This window comes from Brugia malayi (genome assembly GCF_000002995.4).
Source record: "Brugia malayi strain FR3 genome assembly, contig: Bm_v4_Chr2_contig_001, whole genome shotgun sequence".
NCBI classification, from domain to species: domain Eukaryota; kingdom Metazoa; phylum Nematoda; class Chromadorea; order Rhabditida; family Onchocercidae; genus Brugia; species Brugia malayi.
This window is the reverse complement of record NW_025062476.1, coordinates 13881468-13905028: the sequence shown is the minus strand read 5'-3', so window position 1 is coordinate 13905028 and position 23561 is coordinate 13881468. Positions and strand designations below refer to the sequence as shown.

The window sequence follows — 23561 nt, the reverse complement described above, 5'->3', positions numbered from 1 at the left end:
CATACGTCAATCTAATATCTTCTTCTATCGTTTCTTTATTACTGATTTATTATAACTGCAGAAATTGTTAGCTGCTGAAGAAGCTTCTGATACTTCTGATTACGCTGAAATATATTTCTTTTGCTACTATCAATCAAATATTAGCAAATGGAAAATTTTCGGTGCACCGAATTTCTCACCGAGTCACCGTCGACGTCTTCCGCACCGGGAAGATTTGGAGGAATTACCGCAACAACAATAGCGCCACCAGCTACTTCTGCACCACCGCCGCCAATAGTAACACGAAGCCTTAACTCTGCGTCGACATCAGCGCCATCATCACGACAACAACAACAACAACAGACACAACAGCTTCGTCGTCGTGCCACCAAAAGTGATGTAGGTCTTCGTCAGTCATCACCAAACGATGTGATGAAATTACTTCTTGGACAGGTTTGTAAAATTTGTTCACACTAAAAATGCAAACAAAACATTGAATGAACAAAGTTTGGAATAATAATAACTATTGTCGATTAGGGAATGATTATCTGATTTGTTATCTTTGTCAATAATAATAATAATGATAATAATAGCTTAAAATTTTACAAATATAATCTTTCAAAACTATTAGAAATCTATCATTTATTTTTATCACTCTTTGCAGTGTCATCACTTTTTTAACTATTGTTTAATTAATTATTAAAGTTCATTAGTCAATTCACATTATTATCCGAATAAAAAAAAAAAAATAAATAATTTCTTATATGCAAATATCTATCAAACAAATCATTCAATAAATTTCATCAAAAATATTCATTTTTATAAAGTCTGTTTAAAAAAGAGGAAAAAATTCTATTTTCTGTTTTTACTACAGATACCAGTGAGCAGGAAGAGATCAACGACAGATCGTTTGAATATCGCTCAATGGCCAAGTGTTCTTCCATTAGCTGATAAAACTGTTCACTGTGTATGATTCGGAAATGATTTGATAATATTCTTGAAAATTCAGCATTTTTTCTTTTTTTTGTTCGATTTTAAAAGATAAAGTGGTATATATTTGTAGTGGTAATTATATTGTATAAATTTTAGAAAAATTATTTAATGGAAATTGATTGATTGATTGATTGATAATCAAATTTACAGGATGATCGCTGCTTAGAGAGTATGTTCAAAGCACAGAGTATGAAACCGATGCATGGAAATTGTTTTTTAAGTGTTCAGATGGATGTAACAGCACATCATCGGCAACAAGTTATTGAATGGATATATGATGTAAATTATCATTAATTTAATTTTTCATCTTTTCTTTTTTTTCTAAAATTCGAATTTTTAATTTATGACATGTCTATTACTTGTGAAAACTTCAGTTTTTAATTTAAAATAATTTAGAGCAAATTTTTTCTGCACATATAAACAAATGATAATAGAATAGAAGAAAAGAATTGAAATTATAGCGATAAGTTATTTATTTTTTTTCAAACCAGTAATAATAAACTTTTGAAATACCATTTTAAGGTATGTAAAGAAGAATATTGTGAACCCGATGTTTTCTTACTAGCAGTTTCATTAGTGGATCGTTTCTTGAGTGTTCAGTCTTTTCATCGTAACAATTTACAAGCATTAGCCGGTGCATGTTTATTTGTTTCAAGTAAAGTAAAAGCACCGCAACCGTTAAATGCTGAAAGAATTGCTTACTATACGGATGGCGCAGTACGAATGGATCAAATTTTGGTAATCATTTCCATCAGTTTTGATCTCTTTTCTTTTTCAGCATTAAGTTGAAGTTGAAAATAATGGATAAATTGAAGTTTGGCTAAACTCTGAACATAATATTTACTTCAGCAAGGAGAATTACTGGTGTTAAATAAGTTAAACTGGGATGTTTCAACATCAACAGCACTCGATTTTCTTGATCAAGTTGCAGCCCGGTACGGTGACTTACATCCATTATCCGAAGATAGTCGTATTGCAGCACATCGGATACAAATGGGTTAGCTTACTTTAATATTTCATTTAAATGAATACCAATAACGATATTCACAAATAGAATTTGAATTTTTCATTAAATCATCAAAAAAATATATATATATATTATATATATATACCGCTTTTTTCTTGCTTAAACTTTGCACCAATTGCAATTTTATTTAAAAAAAAAAACCATACACTTATTCAAAAATTATATCATTGAAGATTTTGTAACAATTTTATTTGTATCAGTAAATTAAAAAAAAAAAAAAAAAGAAGAACATTCAAATATAATCCAATACATTTGGAATATGATTTTAAAATTTCCTCAAAAAAAGTTTCACTGATTAATTAAGTTCGTTTTATTCCTTAAAATAAATCTTTTTTCCTTCCTTTTTTTTTGATTTTCCTCCTTACAAATTTAATTTATCATTTGAAATGCAAAATTTTTGTATTTTATTCTTCATTTCTATGAGAAAAAACTTTCCAATTGGAATGTTTGACTGAAATATGCAAACGATCAAACGACAACAATAGATATTATGTAATCGATGTTCCTCATTTCTTGAAGTTATTGTCCGTTGTTCGATATACTTCGCACGCTTCATTGCATTTTTTTCTTTTCTTTTTTTCAAATTTTTTTTTAAAACGGTAATTATTTGATATCCAATGATATCAACAGGTAATAAATAATAGTAATAGTAATGGTAATGGTAATGGTAGTTTGAAGAGTAGTAAGTAGTTTTACTAGTAGGTTAATTTTACTAAAATCAAATCTTCTTTTGAATTATTTGAAATTACTTTAATTCATTAATTAATTCCTCTTTTTTTTCTTCTTTTCCATTCCTCTCTCTTTTTTTTCTTATTCATTCCTTTTCTTCTGTTTTTCTTTTTATAATTTCTCGTTTCAATTGAGGAAAAGAACAAGAGGTTAACTCTTCAGTTTTCCTTATAAAAAAAAAAAAAAAAAACAAAAAGTAGAATAAATGAAAAAAAGAAACAGGAGAGAGGATGAATTACGTTTTGCCCTTTTTATCGTTTTCCCCTTGTTTCCTTCTTTTTCTCCCTCTCTCCCTCTCTCTCTCCCTCCCTTGTAATGTCCATCGTACTCGACCCCTGTTCACCCGTCGTATCCCACATTTTTGTTCCGGTGAATTTTTCATAAAAAAAAAGGTATGGGTGATGTTTGTTTGCCACCAGCCTTGGTACCCTGGTACCATTGTTTGCAACAAAAATGAAATGAAGAGAAAAGAAGAAGGAAGAGTGAGAAAAGGTGAAGCAATAAATAAGCAAGCAAAAATGCTGAAATTAAAAAAAGAAGGAAAAGGAAAGAAATGTAGCTGAAATTGAGGAGAAATAAAAATCATACATATATATAATTTAAAAAATATAATTTATCATTTCTTAATATTATCTTTTTTTTTTTTTTATTTCATAAATTTTTATTTGATAATATTAATTCATATAATGATAATAAGAAGGATAATAATAATAATAATAATAATATGAAATGAGGATAAGAAAGATTTGTTAAGATAAAAATGATACAACCTTTTGGTTATTACCGCTTTTGAGATATTTTCTTCCTCTTTCTTTCTTTTTTGTTTGAATATTTTAACATTTTTAATGATAACGGATATCCTTTAGCAAAGAATTATGAATTAAAGCAAAACGTTCCATTATTCGGATTGTTGATTGATTAACGAAGGAAATTTGAGCAAATTGTCTTAAACGGATGTATTATGTATTTTTTTTTTCTTCTTATTAAACCATCTGATAGTAACTAGTATTAATAATGATATATACATATATATAAATTAAAATTTCAATAATAAAAAGGGGAAAGAGAGAGAGAGAGAGAGAAAAAGGAGGCATGAGTTAATAATTATCTATTTTAAAAAAGTTTTTTATTAATTTTTCATTTTATAATAATAGTAATAGTTTGTATTGATTATGATTTCTTTCCTTTCTATGCTTTTTCTTTTAATTTTTATTGGATTTAAAGTAAATTCTGTACAGTAACCAAATGAAAAATGCTTAGTTTGTAAAATAAATGACGAGGAGTTAATTAGATAAGGTAAGATAAGTAGTAATTTTAAAAGTATAAAATTTAATTTATTTCTACAAATGTGACACACACACACACACACACACACACACACATACATACATATATATGTGTATATCATACTGTGAAACTATGTGTGAGGTCTAAATAAAAAAAGAAAAGCCAATAACGGATGAGATGAATGTTTGAAAAGAATTTTTCAAAACTTTTTTTTTTCTTCCTTTCTTTCTTTCTTTCATTCTTTTTTTGGACAGTTCAACTTTTCTACCTATCTAATTAACTCTTTTGACCCTTTACAAGGAAAAAAGGAGAGAGAGAGAGAGAGAGATAGATAGATAGATAGATAGAGGTAATAAGATGAAATGATGTGGAATGAGAAAAGGTGTGAGTGATATAAAGGTATATATGTACAAGAAATAAATCTGTAACAAATAAATAAAATATTCATTTGCATAACAATTGTTGCGAAGTGAGAAATGAGGAAAAAGGCCACACACGAGCATTTTGATGAAAAATTTTTTGATTTTTTAAGTTTTTTTTTTTTTTTGAGGACTAGAAAAGTTCTTTTAGAACTAAAAAAAGTTTAAAATTTAAAAGAAAAGGTATTTTCTTTTTTTTTTATCTCTCCATTCCTTACATATATGTTGTTTAATTAAATAATATTTTGCTTTAGTTAAAAATAAAACCTGTCACACGCATTATAACTAATAACTTGAAATTCCAAGAAAAAGAAAAAAATCTAATACTTAAAAGTAATGCTTAGGAAATAAAAATGAAATTTTTCAATAATTAAAATTTATAAAAAAAAAAGGAAAAAGATTGATCATTTACTTCTGAACACAAGTGTATATATGTTGGAGAATCGTTTATGGTATATAATTTAAAATACAATATATAAATTTATATTAACTTAATTTTTTTAATCATCATTGATTAATTAGTTTACTTAATTTCTTAGATATAATATTTACAAACATTGATTAGTGTATCTCTTTTATGCTTTTTGAAAATAACTGTTATTTTTATATTTTGTACAGTTTAATTTTTTCTAATAATTTAATGAATTTCTTATTAATTAAATAAAATTACGGTTATATTATATATTACTTACATTTAAAATTTTTGTAATCTGTTAAGTTCCAATTCCAATTTTCAAATTTTTACATTTTTTTTTTTATATATATTTTAAGATAGGTCGTACTAAAAACGTTTTTCTTTGTTACCGATTACCGCAGCTGCTATGATGAGAAATGCGCTAAAAAATTGAAGAATTGAAGGGCATCAAGGAGATGTCGCAGTGACGATAGTACCAATCGTTGCCACATGTTGCTGGTGACACGAGACCACCCCTGGTGGGATAGACTTGAACAAATTTCCTAATACAACAACAACAATCAAAAAAAAATGGAAAATAGAGAGAGGGAGAGGAGGGGAGAAAGAAAGAGAGAGAACGGGGATTTTTTCCTTTATTTTTTTTCTTTGAAACATTTATTTATTTATTTAATATTGTTCTTTTTTTCTTTTAAAATTTTAATAATTTATGAAAAGAGAGTGAATTTTTGATTTATTCTAATGTATAAAGAAAATATTTCATTGTTTCATTTTGCATTAAGAAAAGAAAAAAAGGGTTTTTTCTTTTTTCATTTCCTTATTTCCTCTTTAAGTTTAAAAAATTAAATGATAAGAAAAAGAGACACTGATAAGATAACAATAAGGGAAAGGTTGATGAAACAATGGAGGATATACAAATAAATCACTTATTAGTTAGAGTGTATGTGTGTGTGTGTAATTTATATTAAATATTTGAAAAGTTTTAAAATTGTAATTAAGAGGAAGAGATAAGTGAGGTTAATAAGATAAGAGAAAATTATTGGAAATAATAGAAAGATGATGAATGAAAAAAAAAAAAAAGGGGGAATAGACGGAAATGAAAGAGTTGCTAACAGTTAGATATGATTAATTATCGTATTTTCAAAATTCTATCAATTCTTTATAAAAACTTTAAAAATGGATATAAATTGAATGAGAAGAACTACTATAAAATGTTTAAACTTATAAAATATTTTTTATAAATGAAATAAATTATTAAGGAAAATTCTCATTGCAATAAACAGATGTAAAATTTTATTACGTTCTTTTATTTATTTATTTTTTTGTTTTGTTTTTGATTTTGGTGTATATTTGAATTTTTTTAAAATTTCTTTTATTCAAATGCAATATTTAAATTAAAGTTGAAATTAAATATTTTTCAATATATAAATATAACATAAATTTGCTGTAGTTTACAAAAAACGCTAATCATTCTTATGATCAGTAATAATAATAATCTTTAATCTATGTATGTAATATATTATATGTGTACACACACACACATACATACACATACACACACACACATCGTCAAAATTTCAAACATTTCATAGGTTAGTTGGAGACAGGGAAAATTGAAAAAAAAAAATTTGTAGACATTGTGTCAACTCAGTTTGGCTCAAATTCAGCTTTAGTTGACGGACAGTTTGCGCATATTGCACAAAAATGGTTGTGTTCAGTAGATTAGCTCAGACATCACATACACATACATACATGCATGTATGTGTATGCAAACCATACGAATTGATCAAACATAAAAATGTTTTTTTTTTTTTGTTTAAAAAAAAAAATTTCATCATTTTAATCAAATATTTAAAAATGATTAATGAAAATTAAAATAGCATTCAATATATGTTCATAAATAAATAAAAAATTATTTATCATTTTCATATGTAATATTAAATTTTATTGATGGAGAAAAAAAAAAAAAAAAGCTATATTAATTAATTCTTTTTTGTTTGTTTACTTGTTTGTTTATTTGTTTGAAAATATTATGAGATAATGTAGCAGTAATTTTCATTCCATTTCATTATCAGTTCTTTCCTTCCTTTTCTTTTTTTTTTTAGCTATAAAATTCAATTTTGTTAAATATAAAATAAATTTTTATGAATTTTTAGGTTCAAAAGAATGAGAGAAAAGTGATATAAGATAAAAAAAAAAGAAAAAGAAAAGAAAATTAGTTACTAGAAAATATAAAAGTGGGAAAAAATTGAGTGATTAGAGGTGAATGAATGAATGAGTGAGTGAGTGAATAGCAGAAGTAGTTTATATGATTGCATCAAAATTTCTCTTTAATCTGTGATTAAAATCAAACAAAACCCGAAAAGTTTCTTCTTTACCTTTTTCTCGTCCTTTGTTTCATACCGAATAATTGTTAATTTAAGACTAATGTAAATGTATCATACACATATCATTTTGAAAAAGTTCAATTTATGGTAATCAAAATGGCAAAAAAATAGGGAAGGTATTACTTTTATTAGAATTAATTTTAGTTTTTTATTATAATTATTAATTACTTGGTAATGTTATTTAATTCTATTAATGCTAATAATAGTAATAATAATTGATACGAATTTTAGGTGTGTTAGTATTTTAATTGATGATTATTTTATTTAATTTCATAATAGATATTTATAAATAATATCAAACAAATATGATTATTTATTTATTATTTATTTATTTATTTATTTTTTTTTTTTTTGAGTTATATATAGAATTTATTAAACTTTAACAGTAGTAGTAGTAATGGAAATAATAATAAGCTACACAACTTCCGGTTTTTTTTTTTTTTTTTCAATCTTTTTCTATTTTGTAATAAATTTTGTTCTTTGTTTATGGCTAAAATGATGTCAAGAAAAAGTAACAGTAGTGGTAGTAGCAGTAATCGTAGTAATTAGTAAATCGGAGATGTCAGATTTGAAAAAGTAAATATATTGGAAATTTCGATATATTAATGTATATTTGTGTAGTATTCCCAAACATAAACGGATAAAATTAATAGTTAATGTTGTTAAAAAAAGAGAGAGAAAAGATGAAGAAGACATTAATATTATTTAAATTTTAAAAAGTAATGAAAGAATGATTATTGCATTGGAAATGAAGCAAGTGAAAAAGTTAAAGGTTAAGTAACCTTTGATCTATGCTTATATGTTATATGATTGATCAAATTTTTGATGATATATAAAAGATAAAGTAGTTAATAATAGCTGTAAAAAGATGAAACGAGAGAGAGAGAGGGAGTAGAAGAGAAAAAGATTAAAGAATGAGTTATAAACTTAATATAATGAATCAAAATTTTCGCTGTTTTAATTATCCATTGTTTTGTATGAGAGAAAAATTTTAGGATTAAGATTACTTGTGAAAAATGACAGAAAAAATTTTTTAATTGATTAATTAGATTAGATGATTTACTTCATTTGCTGCACACATAATTTTCTTTTTAATTTTGAAATTCAAATAATCATCCTTTACAAAAATGAATATTTTATTATAAATTTATAAAATTCATTCTTATGATAAGAGAATACTGTTCTCTTTGCTATTTAATTATCCAATGCTGATAAAAAAAAATGAGGAATAAAATTGGAATAATTATTTTATTCTTAACTCTGAATTTTTTTTTTTTTTTTCATAAGAACCAAGTAAGAATTATATACAGATTTATACAGTGACAACATTACTACATTGTTATCAGTATGATCATCTTCATATCATATCACCAAAAAAAGGAAAATGGAAAGCAGATCATACATAATATCATACAATAAAACTATCACTGCATTGTTTTAGTGTCATCATCGTCATTTTATCAACAAAGAAAACACAAATATTATTATTGTAATCATTTGCTAGCATTATTACTTTATTATTATCATATCATCACATCATAGAAGTAAAAAAATTATGTATGATTATTATTCACGACAATATCACCACATTGTTATCATGACGTTATCAAAAAACAGATAACAAATCCCAAAGATACAATGACATTATCACTATATCATTATCATTATCATCATCTTTGCTCAATGATTTACCGCCTTGAAGTACATCATGACCTTGACTATCGCCTTGCTTTGGCATTGTATTTGTCAGATGTCATCATCATCGTCATCATATATACTCTCAGTTCTACTCTACTCGCGCTAATAACCTTGTCAAGTGGTTGATACGTTTAAGCGATTACTGAATTCATCCATGAATAAAATAGCTATTGCGAAATTGTCGCATGCTTATATTCATTTGGTGACATTTGGAAATAGTAAGGTAAGAGAGGTTAATATATTCCTATGAATGATGATACTAACAGCTGTTACTAACTGCTATTGCTATTGCTATTGCTATTGCTTCTGGTGCTAATAACAGTAGTGTATATGTTGAATATAACTCATTAAAGGAAGAAGCGGTAGCGGTGATATTTCCTTGTGATTTTACCGGTAATTACTTCATCTATCGCTTTATTCTTTTCAGTTTTATGTTCCGCCACAGATAATCCTATCTACATCTTAAATACAAAGATTTAATGACTTCTTTTTTTCATCAAATATTGTAACAGCGACATTCGCTGCTATTAAAGCCGATACTATCATATATACATATTTTTTTGATAATCGGAAATGATAATGATAATAACTATTATATATGTGTATATATGTAATTTTAGATATTTCAAAGCAATAATAATTGTAGAAGTGAAACTAGTAATAAATATTAGATACAAATAAAATGAAGTTTAACATAAAATCGTAGAAATAATAGCCACTATTCTACTATTACTTACTACTAATACTAGTACTAGTATTACTGTTACTTACTACTAATACTAGTACTAGTATTACTGTTACTTACTACTAATACTAGTACTAGTATTACTGTTACTTACTACTAATACTAGTACTAGTATTACTGTTACTTACTACTAATACTAGTGCTAGTACTATTATCGCCACTAGTAGTAGTAACAATAGTAGTAGTGGATGCGGTAACATAAAATGTTGCACCTGTCGCCATAAGCCTTTTCTTTCCCACTTTTTTTACCTTCTGTTTCATGAATGAGTTGAATGGAATACGTTATGGTATGGATTTAAGCGCGACAGTGATGAAAGACAGAAGATAGAGGTGGAATTAAGAGGTCGGCATGGACAATATATCCTTGTAATTTAAGATCAGGCGGCAATTAATAAGAGAACAATTGGAATTTGGATAATTAGCACTAGACTGTTTAAAAGAGAGAGAAAGAGAAAGTGAAGAAAGGATAGAAAATCTCTTGAGGCTCATCATCGTAGTATTATTTGATGTGAATGAATTTTCATTTCTCTAATTTCTTCTTCCATAATTTTACACAATTAAATTGACAGAAGTAAGTAAATTGAATATGGTATTGCTATATCCTATCGGTATCCTTTTAAAAAAGGATTGCAAATAATTGTTCATTTATTTATTTTAATTATTTATACATTTATTCACACCAGCTTAAATTCTTAAATTTACCCCCCTCATTTAACCTCGTATGTTATCTGTTTCATTTTCGTTTTACCTCCAAAATGGCTTTGATAATTCCGAAATGTCATTTCATCTGAAAACATTGTGGATAATTTCTTGATTCCATCTGTCATTTTTGTTCAATTTTAGCACAATCGAAAAATAAGACAATAATGGAAAGTGAAATTAACAAGAAGAGAAAATTTCTTGATTTGGGATTAAAATGATTGGCTGATGCAAATGGTGATGAAAAATCAGTGGAAAAAAGGAAAAGATGCTAAAATGATGAGTAAATTAAATAGTGCAGCAATCAAAGTGTAAAATAAAATAATTAGATATATAGTGGATTAGATATATGATTTAAATATATATTTTATTAATTTAAAATTTTTAATTTAGATGTACATTTTATTGTTTAATTTAAATATATAGTTTTTAATTTAAATATATATTAAAAATATGTATGTTAGTTTAAATATATATTTTATTATTTACATATATATACTATAATTAGTCATGCCAATATATTGGTGATATTAATTTAAATAATTCATACACAAATTTCGTTTATTTAACATACTGATATTCATTTTTAATTATTTTCAATTCATTAATTTAAAATAAAGACCTAGAAAAAATAATAAAATTAATCAATTTCAAAAAAAAAATTCAAAAAATAGTAATCAATTTCAAATTATAATATTAAAAGATCTTCATTCCAATGGAATTATTTAACTCAAACAAAGAAAATAAATTTGGCAAAATGAATTTTGATAAAATTTTGTTAAAAAAACAATTTTAATTTGAGTATTTTTTCTCTGATATTTAGTATTCTGAGAATAACTTTGATTTAATTGGTACTAATTCTTTATGTCATGTATTAGATGCATGTCATACATTTTCGGGATTCATTTAATCCATATTTGCATGTGAGATTAGAGGAGTAACTTTAGTATTAATCCGGTGAGAGATTTAGTTTTACTTTCAAGTGTTTATGATGTAAGAATATTACTGAGCGATTGAATTTTCACAATTAATTCATCGGTTAATAGTTTTGAAAAATTAACGAAATTAAAAAAAAAAAAAAACTGTTTATAATTATTAATTCATTTTAACTTTATACAGTTCTATTCCAATTTATAATTATTAATGATTAAACATAAACTGCATTTAAGCAATGAAACAAAGTTTAAAATATCTTAAATCCTTTACATACTTCAAAAAATTACAATAGTAGTGGACAAAAAAGACTAAGACGAGCAACAATATGTTAAATTGTTTCGTTGTATTTAGAAAAAAGAATATTTCTTCTTTATTTATTTAAATTAAAATAATTTCAATAATTTCATAGTCTAATTTTTCATTTCATATTTTAATATTTCTTTGAATAAATTGTCCTTGAAAATTTTCAGTAACTAATGAAAGAGAAAAGAAAAATTTTACCTTGCTTATACTATAATTGAAATATATCAAATAAAAAATAAAAAAAAAGAGAGAACGTTAAATTGACGTTATAGTTTATTTTGAAATACTTTAATATCTGTGGTTTTTATTTTATTTTATTTTTTTGACAAAGATGAATGAATATACTGTATCCGAAGCACCTGGCAAATCCTCTCTGATTCTTTCATTTGTCGTTTTTCTTAAAGCATCCGAAAACTAGTTTTCATCAGCATTTTTTTTTTTTTTTTTTTTAAGGTTATAATTTAGAATTAAAGACCATTCATTTCATTGAAATGAATTATAACGAATATATATATATATATATGTTTGGCTTATATTTTGTCTAAAATTTGTAGACTTTTATAAGAATTGATAGGATAGTAGCAGCTGTTTTGATAATTTGTCAAATATAAATGATGCGTGAAAATTACCCGTGAAATACTTCCGCTTATTGGGATTTCAAAAAAAAAAAAAGGAAAAAGGAAAAATCTATCTTCATAAATTAACTTTTTTCTTATTTTTTTCATCTCTAATAAATGTCTGAAGAAATATTTGAAATTCAAAATGTATAGTAAAGTGATGAAATATAAGTGATAAAATTGATAACCATTAATATTTTATCAATTTATAGCAAAATAATCTTTTCTTTGCTTTGTTTTACAGTGTTAAAATTTTAATATTTCGCAAAATATTAAACTGCAGAAAAAAAAAGACAGAATATTCTGTACCAGTTGACAGTATTAATGAAATATTTAAAGAATAAAACTTCACTAATTAATTGACTGATTAAATAATTAGCTGTTCAATTATCCAATCACATCTATTGTGACTTCTTTTTTTTTTTTTGTCCGCTAGAAATTTGATTGAAAAGGTTATATGACAGTGATAAGTAGTGTTAAATCTTATTTCTGGATGAAAATTTGTTTCACTCACATACTGTCAATACTAGAACCTGTTTAAGGAGGTAAAAAAAAAGACGAAGAAAATATCGAGGTTAATAGTTTGAAAGGAATTATTTCATTTTTCAAGTTAAATTTTCGTAAATCAATTTTTGGTTGAAGGGAAAGAAGCGAAAAATGTTGATGATGATTAGTGATATTAGTGATCGGTGATCGGTTGATAGTAGTGGTTGATTTGTTCGGATTGATAGGCATCAAATTTTTTGGAGGAAGGAAGAGCGGACAGAGCGGATTTTTCATTTTTCATTCCAGTGCCGCTTCATCAGTAGAATTCAATGAAATATGAGTACTTGGACGAATTTTCTTCTTCTTTTTTTGAGTTTGACTTTGAAAAGAATGATAGCAGACAATTTTGATAAATTGAAAAAAGTTGGAGAAAAAAAAGAAAGCGTAGTTGGTTATAATTTTAACAGAACTGTCTAGCCAAAATTTTCCTTCATTTTCCTCAGTTATTTACGTCCTTCATTTTGTTGACAGAAACAAACTGTTTGTTTGAAATGACAACTTTTTCATTGATTAAAATGAAAGAAAGAAAAAAAGGTAATTCAAATGCCATAAAGTAAACAAAATAAACAAATATAATTTGCCATGTTGCAGTTCACCGATGCAATAAATTTAATTTCTGAAAATTGCCTACATTATATATCAATTTTTCAACTCATCTTTCATCAAAATATCTAGGGTAAATGATGATACATTAGAAAAAGGTGGCACAAATAATTATAATAATGAATAATATAAATGGATTGTTTCAAATGAAAATTTCAAATATTGTAATTTCATATTTCAGTTATAAGAAAGAAATTAAATTAAATTAAATTCATACTGTTATCTTATCTTAATAGCTACATTATACATATATGTTAATAAAAATTTGCAAACTCCATCCATATGATTACTTTAAAATTCTTTCCTTTTCGGAATATATTTAATCGTTAAAATGATAATAATTGTTGATAAATTATTTATTAAATTAAGTGATTTTTATTTATGAAAAAATCATTAATTGCAATTAATAATTTTTTATTTTATTAAGATTAGTTAATATAAAATCATATAACTGAACCAATGCACTCACCAACAGTAGTAGTAAAAGCAACAAGAAACTGATTATTTACAATTTAACAACACTTCATACAAATTTTTTAAATATAGAAGAAACTACAGCAATTTAAATATGCTCAAGGACAATGGTTAATATAAATAGTTTTTAATATAATACAATTGAAATAGATAACATATAATGATTATTTGAGAAGGTAAAAAGTATAAAATGGAACAATAAATTTGTTTCCCAAAAATTTTTATACACTCATTAACATTTTAATAGTTTTCATTTCGTTAACAGTTAGTTATATGTTTCATTAACAAAGGAAAATAATTTAGTTGATGTGAAATTAACTGTAAAAATAAGAATCACTCAGTTAGTTAGTTTTACATGCAATTTTAGAATTTTTATTTCATTTTAATTATAAATATATTGCGTAAAAAATTTGATCATTAAATGTTTAGCAAATAAATAATAAAATTTAATTTTAAAGAATTTTTCCTCACAAAAACACAAAAATTTTTAGTTTTTTTTTTCTTTATTTTGGATAAATTTTTCTGTTGAAAAGAAGAAAAAAGAAAAACTTAACTTTTTAACTTCACTTAACTTTTTTTCTCTCTATTTTTTTACTCGTTGATTTTATGATAAGGTTCAGTTGAAGTGATAAGTAAGTTTAGTTGATGAAAATTTGCCGCTGTTTTCATGCATCTTATATATTCATTGAGAAATAGATAGACACATTAGTGATGATGATTAAAAATTGGAAAAAATGAGAAGAATTAAGGAAAAATGAAATGTCCTTGGATCCTTATCGCTTTTCTTCTTTCTTTTTCACCGGGAAATTAGAATTAATACAAATCGAATATAGTAATTATCTTTTTATCATTATCATTTGACAGTATTTTTTTGTTAATATGAAAGATATTTTTATGCAACGTTACAAATGTGATTGAAATTAAATAATAAAAAAGCATATATTTTATTGTTTTAGCAAATAAATGATATGCAAATAAAGCAATGAACATATTATCACAACATATGTTTTAACGGGAAATATAATGTGATATGATATCAAAATGAAAATGATAAATAATCAAAAATTTTTAAATAAATTTATTGTTTACACTCGTTGCTTTAAAAATATATTTATTTCTTTTCAATTAAACAGTTACTATCTTTTCTTGTATATTTTAATTTTTATTTTTCTGTTCAATTAGACTGTTAGTTAGTACTTAGATAAATATAAAGGAAATTTTTAATTCTATGATAAAATTGATATCTTGATAAAATTTTGTAGTTAAATTAAATTTATGAACAAAAAAAACTGATAAAAATTACATATTTATCACAGTACGAGAAGATATGATTAAAATTATTTTGTTTATTTTATCATTTCAGTTATTTTTCAGTTCTTTAATTCATCACTATAATAGTGATAACTGATAATATATAATCACTGATAATTTTTACTTCCATTTCTTTGTCTATAATGATAAGAGATTATTTGATTCATTCATTTTTATCAGTAAGTGAAATTTGATGAAATAATTTTTATAATTATTATAATAAAAGATGAAAAAGTAAAGGAAAATTAAAAGCGTTCTGTTGCCCTCATTATTACTGTTGCATCATTTTTTCTTACTTGGAAGAGAGATGGGTGACAAATGGAAGAGATTGAGGTGACATTTGAATGCTTGAAGAAAAGAGAGGAGAAATGACCAGGTCAATAATGGATGAGAGAGACAGAGGGAGAGAGAGAGAAGGAAAGATGGTTTTACCTCTTTAGCCTCTTTCTAACATTTTTAGTGCTATTTCATCTCCATTGTGAATGCAATAATATCCAAAAATCAACTGACCACTGACCACTACTATCTTAAGTAACGAACAGAGATCATTTGAATGGATCAAACATCTTGCGAACAGGGAGGGGTGAAGAAGAAAGAAAAGAATTACCCGCTAACAAAAGAAAAAAGAGGGGTCAATAGTGAGAAAAATTTTTTTTATGAGTAAAATAAGGTAAATTTTTAAAGAAATAATCATTATTTTATAAATTTTGTGACACGTTAACATTTTGTGAAGTATTTTTAAAATTTAAATTAGGAACTAAACTTGTTGTTTTTGGGCTAGCAAAAAAAAGAAAGATTATTTTTAAATAAATTTAGCTTTAATAAAACAGAGAGTTTCTTTATAATTAATAGATTTCCTGTTTATTTGTTTGTTTTTTCATGCATTTCAAATTAATTCATATAATTTGATCCGACAAATTTTTTTCCTGATAGTACAAATTTCCAAATGTATATATTTTAATGTATATATCATTACTTCCTTATATTTTAAAAATTATATCTTTTAGATTTGGGTCATTTCTCGGTCCATCTTTTTTTTTTTTTTAAATTGAGAAGTAATTTTAGTTACATCTAAAATACCAAAGTAAGTTAATACTATATTCTGACAAAAATCATTTGCCAGATTCCAGGGTAATCGAGAAGAGACTGAACTCACAGCGGGTGGTCATTCTGATAACAATAGGGCAAGCAGTGATTAAGATACTATATAGTTTATCTTTTAATATTTGGGATATGTTTCATACGATATCTGTGCATAAGTCAACTGACACACAAGAATTTTAGGAAAAAAAAAGATAGCTGAGAAAATGAGAGAGGAAGAGGGGAAGAAAGAAGTTACAATTTAAGGTTAAAAATGAATAAGGTTAAGATAATTAAAAAAGTTTAGCAACATTGATGAGGGAATGTAATAATGATCTTTGTTTACCAATCATATCTTTTACCGATCATTGTTTTTTTTTTTTTTTCTCCCCTTCTCTCTCTCTCTTTTTTTTGAAAATTATGTCAAATAAAAAATGCTAATTATGATTATATGGCTAATAAATCATTTTGTTTATTTGCCAACATTTTAAGAGTACTTTTGTTGGTTGTTTATTGAGCAAAGGTATGATGAATAATATACCTGTCAAATAGAATGATATTATGTGTATATACCTACTACCTACCTACCTACCTATCAAGAGGAAAGGTCAGCAAGTTGTAACTTAATCGGAGAGATATCATTTTTCTAACTTCAAATTGGAATGATTGATGAAATAATGTAAAGCAAACAGTTAATTGGGAATAATTTGAATTTATTTTCACTTTTTTTTAGGAACATTTACAAAAAATAAAAATGAAAAAAAGATAAAATAAAATAAAAACAAAAAAGCATTATAAAATTAAAATATCAGCGATTTTGTTTAAAAAAAAAAAAACAAGGATGAATATTGAAAATATTCACAAATATCTATTTTATTTGATTTTTTAATTCATTGTTAGTTTATGCAAAAAATTTTTTAGGATATCTATGATATAGGGATGTTATTATCATACTGTCTATTATAAATTTATGATGATAATATTTAATCTATGATAAATATTTGCTTTGTGATTGGTTAGAGATTAAAGATATCATAGTGATTATGCATAAATAATAGTGATTCTCTTAGTACTACAGTAAGAAGACATTATCAATAAATGATAGAATGATATTTGTATGTTAAATGTTACCTGATTATATTGAAGATAAAAATCTGCGAATTTTGACACCAATTTAAGACATTTATTCCAGTGTTAAATATACTGTCTATTCAAAATTTAACAGGATATTAGACAAAGATTATAGGGAGATCTTTTAAAAAGTTTTCAAATTATTTAAAAATTTTCCAAAAATACTAATAAATGTTTAATTTGAAGACAATCAACGATTGAGAACAAACCAACAAACAAACAAATAAATAAGAATTTTTTAATGAATGAAAAGAAGAAATTTAAGCAAGAATTGGGAAAGAAAATATTTTAAATTTAAAAAGAAAATTATTTAGTAATATCATTACTTTGCCATCATATTTAATCATAAAACAATAAGCAACGAACGACTTATAGTGTAGATCATTTTATTGAAGATTATAATAATATTAGCTAATAATATTAATTCAGTAGAAGTTTTAAGTTATGAATATATTTAAAAAATAAATCTTAATTCAATAACTTTTTTTTTTTTTTTTTGAGTTGCTTGTCAAATTTTTGAGGAAAATAAATCTCATTTAATGCATAATCAAATTTAATTTTTTGAGCAAATCATTATTAGTTAATTTGATTTGTAAACTTTTTTTTTTGACATATTTGAAAGATAAAAAGAAAAATTTATCTATTTTACATTAAATATTATTATACGATAAATTATCAAATATTATTATGATAAAAATTTCAGCGCGTGCCATCAAGGTTATTTGATTCACATATGATTGGTTTATTTGAAAGATAACAATAATTTATGATCTATTTAGTAGTGACAGTGAAATCTTGGTAGAATGATTTAAATAGAATAAATAAAATGGATGGAAATAAAATTATATTTGTATTAATTTTAATTTTATATGCAATAATTGAAATAATTATTTGACTAAGTTCAACAATTATTTTCAATTACAGTATAACAAAGTTGTAGTACAGTGCAAACTGAATTTTTCATAGTATTTTATTAGTGCTAGCATTCATTACTTCTTGAGTAGTATTAATATTGATAAGCATGGATAATCAATCTAAATCATCATCATCATCATCATCATCGTCGTCGTCGTCATCATCCATATTTTACTTAATAGTCATTTTTATTCATTGTTTATGATCAATTATCAATTTTCCTCAACTTACCTTGAATCATTTATAAGGTTACTGTTGATATTCCTCTCATTAACTGTTGTGTTTATTAATGATATGCTACCAATTAAGTATTAAATGAGACCCCATGAGAATTCGAATTATCATTGATCATTTCTAGCTATTGTTTATTTGCAGCTGTTTATTTTGTATAATTATGATTGACAATAATGCAGAGAAGTTCTTGAGATTTTACTTTTCATCTAACTTTTTTTTTTTTGTTAAATTGAAACATTTTAAGCATTATTGTGTATATCTATTTATGAAGTAATAAAGATAAATGAAGTAGAAAATAAGTGACATTTAAGTAAATTTCAAATAAAAAATTTAAACATTGTGTTAATTTTGAAACTGTCCTATTATTAGTCGATCGTTATTAAATACTCCAAAAAAGAGAGAGAGGGAAAAAAAAGCAAGAAAAGATAAGCAACAGCTTTTAAAATATTTGACTTTGTTAATTTTTAATTAACTTAGTTGGTATTATTTTTTTCTTTCTTTTTTTTTATCAAAAAATTTATAATTTTTAAAATTGAAAATAATCCACTGATTGATCAATCAATTTCAAATTACTCACTGAACAAAGAGCATTGAAAGAAAGAAGACGAATCTTTTAAATATATTTCAAATTTATCTCGATGAATTTTTTTTTTCCTCAAATAATTAACGAAAATAGCAATGCATAACCAGTTTACTTAATGAGATGTTTAGATTCTTTTCCTTCTTCTTTTGTCATTTATTTGAAAGAAAGGAATGAAAAAAAAAAAAAGAAAGAAATGATGATGAAGCAGCTGTTTAGCAGTATTTTTGATAAATTTGCATATTTTTCCACTCAATAATTATTAATTAGGTTAGAATAAGAAGAATATGAATTAATCGATTAGAATTTTCCATCACTATGAAAGATTGTTTCATCCTTTTTCCATTCTTTATCCATATTTCTTCATATTATTGTTATTGTTATTGTAATTATTGTAGCTATTATTGTTTAAGCATTCATTCCATTTGCTCGTATTAAATATGTCAGCTATTATCTCAGTGAAGCATAATGAAATAGTAAATGCTTCTAATTCTAGGTCACATTTGTTAGCAATTAGCAAACAGTGTATTAATTTGAATTATAATATTTACAGTTTAAAATAGACCACTAAAGGTTAAAGGATAAAAAATAAAGTTGAAGAAAAAAAAAAAAAAAAAACAGGAATAGAATACAAATTTACTTAAATATATGAAAATATTTAATCCCAACCACTCATTCATCTTTATATTTCATCCAAAGTTATTTGCAATCTGTTCCATACTTCTTTTGTTTTCCTTTCTTCCTTCTCCCTACTTTTCCAGCCTTCCTGTTGACTGATCTTCCCTAGCACATTAGACATATTCCGGAATACCATTTCATCATTCCAGTCTCGGTCACATGCTGTGCTATGTATCTGTCCGTCCATCTCTATTGATGGGACAGGAAAGAGAGATGCACCTGCTTACGGTGCCAATCATTTTTCATCAGTTATTTATTTATTTATTTATGTATTTATTTAACCAATAAAACGCACATGCATGCCTCAGCAGGACATATTCCTTTTTTCTTACTATCTTATCCTTCTCTCTCCCTCTCCCTCTCTCTGTATATGTTTCATTTTTTCATGATTGAAATCTTTCAGCTAATATCATTATTTAGACCATATGGCTTCTTTTTTTCTCTTTCTTTTTACTTTTGTTCATTCATGTAAATTATATTTTCATTGTCTTTGGTCAAATTTCATTATTTTATTTTTTTTTATAAATGAATTGTATAAATTATCATTTATGATTAATTTATGTTAAATATATGAAATCGAATGCAATGTTATTTGTTATTATTTTGCATTGATTTGTTAATCTTTCTTCTTGACTGAAAAAATTAATGAGCTTTTAGAGACTAATAATGACATTAAATTGTTCGACAGTTTTATTATTTTCTCTTCATTTATATTTAAAACATAATGGTACGATTGGTATTAGCATTAGGATGCATTTTATTAATTATAAATTAACAATTTCTTCTTAATATTACTCTGTAAACAATGTAAACAATAAAAACAGCAAATGCACATTTTATTGCTAATTAAGCAATCAATTCAATTGAGCTATGTGCTGAAGAATATTACAATTACAATTAAAGATATTATTTCCAAAAATTTAATAGAATTTGTTTTCAATTTTCTTTTTTTTTCTAATTCCATTCTTAAGACGAGATAGATAGGTAGAAATGTTGAAATTTAAAAATATTTTCAATTTTGACACTTTTTAAGAGATCTATTCAAACACACCATGTATTAAAATTTATTTAAAAACCAAAAGAAGCATTTGCTGCAAGTATATTTGGTAATTATAAAGCTGATAATCAAATATATATTAATTTTATTAATAATTTGCATCGGATCGTTCTGCACCATTCACTTTTATCATTGATTGATAAGTACGTATAGCAGGGCAAAAATTTTAAACTAAATTATTTTGTTGGAATTTTAATTAACTTGCAGTAGGTGTCAAAAAATTTGTAAGCAAAATTAGCTATTACTATTAATATTAACATATATATATATATATATACTCTATTTTATTTATACCTATATTTAATTATAAATTTCAAATTAAATTTAGAATAACTGAAATGAAAACTTAAGTAGAAAGTGATAGACGATTAATATTTTTAAGCAAAATGATTGATATGAAATATTTTTGTAGCTTACAGAATCTTTTTTTTTTTTGAAAGATTCCTTAAATTTAAACCAGTATTTGAGCAAAAAAAGTTAGTATCAAAGGAAAAAAAAAAAGCATTGATGACTTGTGATGAAAGATGGAAATGAATTAGTCTCATCTACTATTTCATTTCTTTTGCTTTTTTTTTAATCAGACATTTTCCAAATTTTGTTGATTTTTATGAAAAAGAAAAAAAGAAGAAAAAAATTAAAAAAATAAAAAAAAGGTGGAAAAAACACTGATTTTTATCGTGAAAATCACGAAAATTTTATCATATTGTGATCATATGATAAAAATTTTCCATTAAAAAAAAAGTTTCTCCTTTTTGCACAAAGTTTTTTTCTAATTTTTTTAATCAATTTATTTGTTTTGCTAATATTTGATGTAAAAAGGGATAATCTTCTTAATTAATAAAAAAGAAAAGAAAAGAGCGAAAGAACAATTTCTAAATTATATAAGAAAGTTATTGATTTTCATTTAGAATTATATTTAAAGTACTATTATTACACTGTAACACAATACATATTCTCAGTTATCAATTCATATTCAAATTATTCATTTTCTCTAATTTATTTATTCATTCTATTGATCTATCAATCAATTCAATCAATCAATCTACTGTTTCATCACATGAATCGATCACCTTCTATCATTATTATCAATACGTATTTATTGATATTTCTTTTATTTCTATCCTATATTTATATTTCTTTTTAAATTCTATGAGATATTTTTAGATTTCAAAATTTCTAATTAAAATTTTTCTTAAATATCTTCTTTTCTTTTTTTATTATTATTATGCTTTCTCTTTTTCATCAGTTGATTATCTGTTTTTTATTCTCTCTTTTTTTTATGATATTAACAGTAATAATAATAATTTTTAATCAATGAATGATATATTACCATTTTCTCTTTCTTATTTTTTTTATTATTTTAATATAATTTGTGGCGGAAAAAAAATGAACGAAGAAATGAAGAATTTATGTGTGCATTATTTTAAATTTTTATTTATTTTTTGAAATAATACTTAAATTGACACATAGATTTTTTTTTTTTAAATAAAACATAATTTTTGTATGTAAAAAAAAATTAATACGAAAATAATTTCAGATGAGAAATTTGCATTTTTGGTACCATCTGTACAAGCAGCGATTTGTTTGCTATTCGCAGCAATTTGTTCTGGTTCTCCAAATATTGTTCAGTATGCAGAAGACGCACTTGTAAACGTTTTACGATGTGATCCGGTATGTCCGTTTTTTTTATTTTATTTTCATTTCTTTTTAATATATTATAATATTTATGAAAAAAAAAAGGAGGTGAAATAATGGAGAAAAAAAATTGAATGAATTTGTTATATTATATTTTATAAATTATTTTGTAAAATTTTTTGAAATTTTAAAAATAAAATTATTTACATTTTTAATTACTTGAAATATCTAATCTTTGTCATATAATTTTATTTGTAGCAAATTTTGTACCCCTATATGAATACGGTGCATAATCTTGTGACGGGTTCCAATAGTGGTCATGAAAAGCGCAATCTATCACCGAATAGCCTAGTTGCGCCACCTACGTCTGAGTCACCTCAGTCGCCATCTTTGACACCACCAAATGCGCCATCAATAGTAGTAGCAGCAACACCAGACGTGTCATTGTCATCGTTAGCGTGCTCTCAGCGTACGTCTCCAGAAAGCAGTAATCAGGGAGTTGGTGATGATTCCGGTTTTATCAGCGGTTTTTCAAGTCCGGCAACTGTTTTAAGTGCCAGCAAGGTGAATACAGTTGTTAATTTAGAGTTTATGCAAATTTGAAATAAATTGAGATGAGAAAAAAAGGGATAAAATTTCATTACTTAATTTTAATCATCATTACGATAAATTTTGTTTTATTTATACCACTCAACAATAGCTTAATATTGAAAATTTTTAAATCCCAAAAAGTTTTTAATTAACTTGTATGGAAAAGCCTTGATAGTTGATTAATTAAAAAAAAAAAAAAAATATCAATTGTACTGTTTTATGAAGTATTTAAAATAAAAATTTTAAATTAATTTTATCCGTTCCATTTTTCTTTTTTTTTTTTTTTATTCTCTTAAATTGTTCATTCTGTTTCAGTTTGGAAATCATAACGTAGATGGAAGAAGTAAAGGAAATAATTCTTCTTTACGACGACGTTTAAGGCGTTCCATTAATGTCGCACATCTTAATTGTGCCCAAAGATCATATGAAAATATGGATAACGGTGTCATAGCATATTATCATGCTAGTGAAGATGATTTTCTGAGTTCATATTGA

The 23561-nt window shown here is 24.7% G+C and overlaps 2 protein-coding genes across 3 annotated transcripts; both read left to right on the top strand.

The window, feature by feature from the left end:
• Positions 1-147: 147 nt before the first annotated feature.
• Bma-cyd-1 lies at positions 148-1974 on the top strand (the record flags this gene model as incomplete). Of its 2 annotated transcripts, none has more annotated exons than XM_001891877.1 (5): positions 148-432; positions 854-946; positions 1123-1251; positions 1495-1710; positions 1822-1974. In XM_001891877.1, 5 exons carry the CDS (start codon positions 148-150, stop codon positions 1972-1974), a joined length of 876 nt encoding a protein of 291 aa, XP_001891912.1. The 2 variants fall into 2 exon arrangements, with proteins under 2 accessions (XP_001891912.1, XP_042935433.1); XM_043079499.1 differs by having other exon boundaries at positions 412-432.
• Positions 1975-22226: 20252 nt separating this feature from the next.
• Positions 22227-23561, top strand: Bm8981 (Uncharacterized protein; the record flags this gene model as incomplete). Its single annotated transcript, XM_001902123.2, has 4 exons — positions 22227-22251; positions 22378-22511; positions 22734-23039; positions 23382-23561. The coding sequence occupies 4 exons, from the start codon at positions 22227-22229 to the stop codon at positions 23559-23561; spliced, it is 645 nt and encodes a 214-aa protein (XP_001902158.2).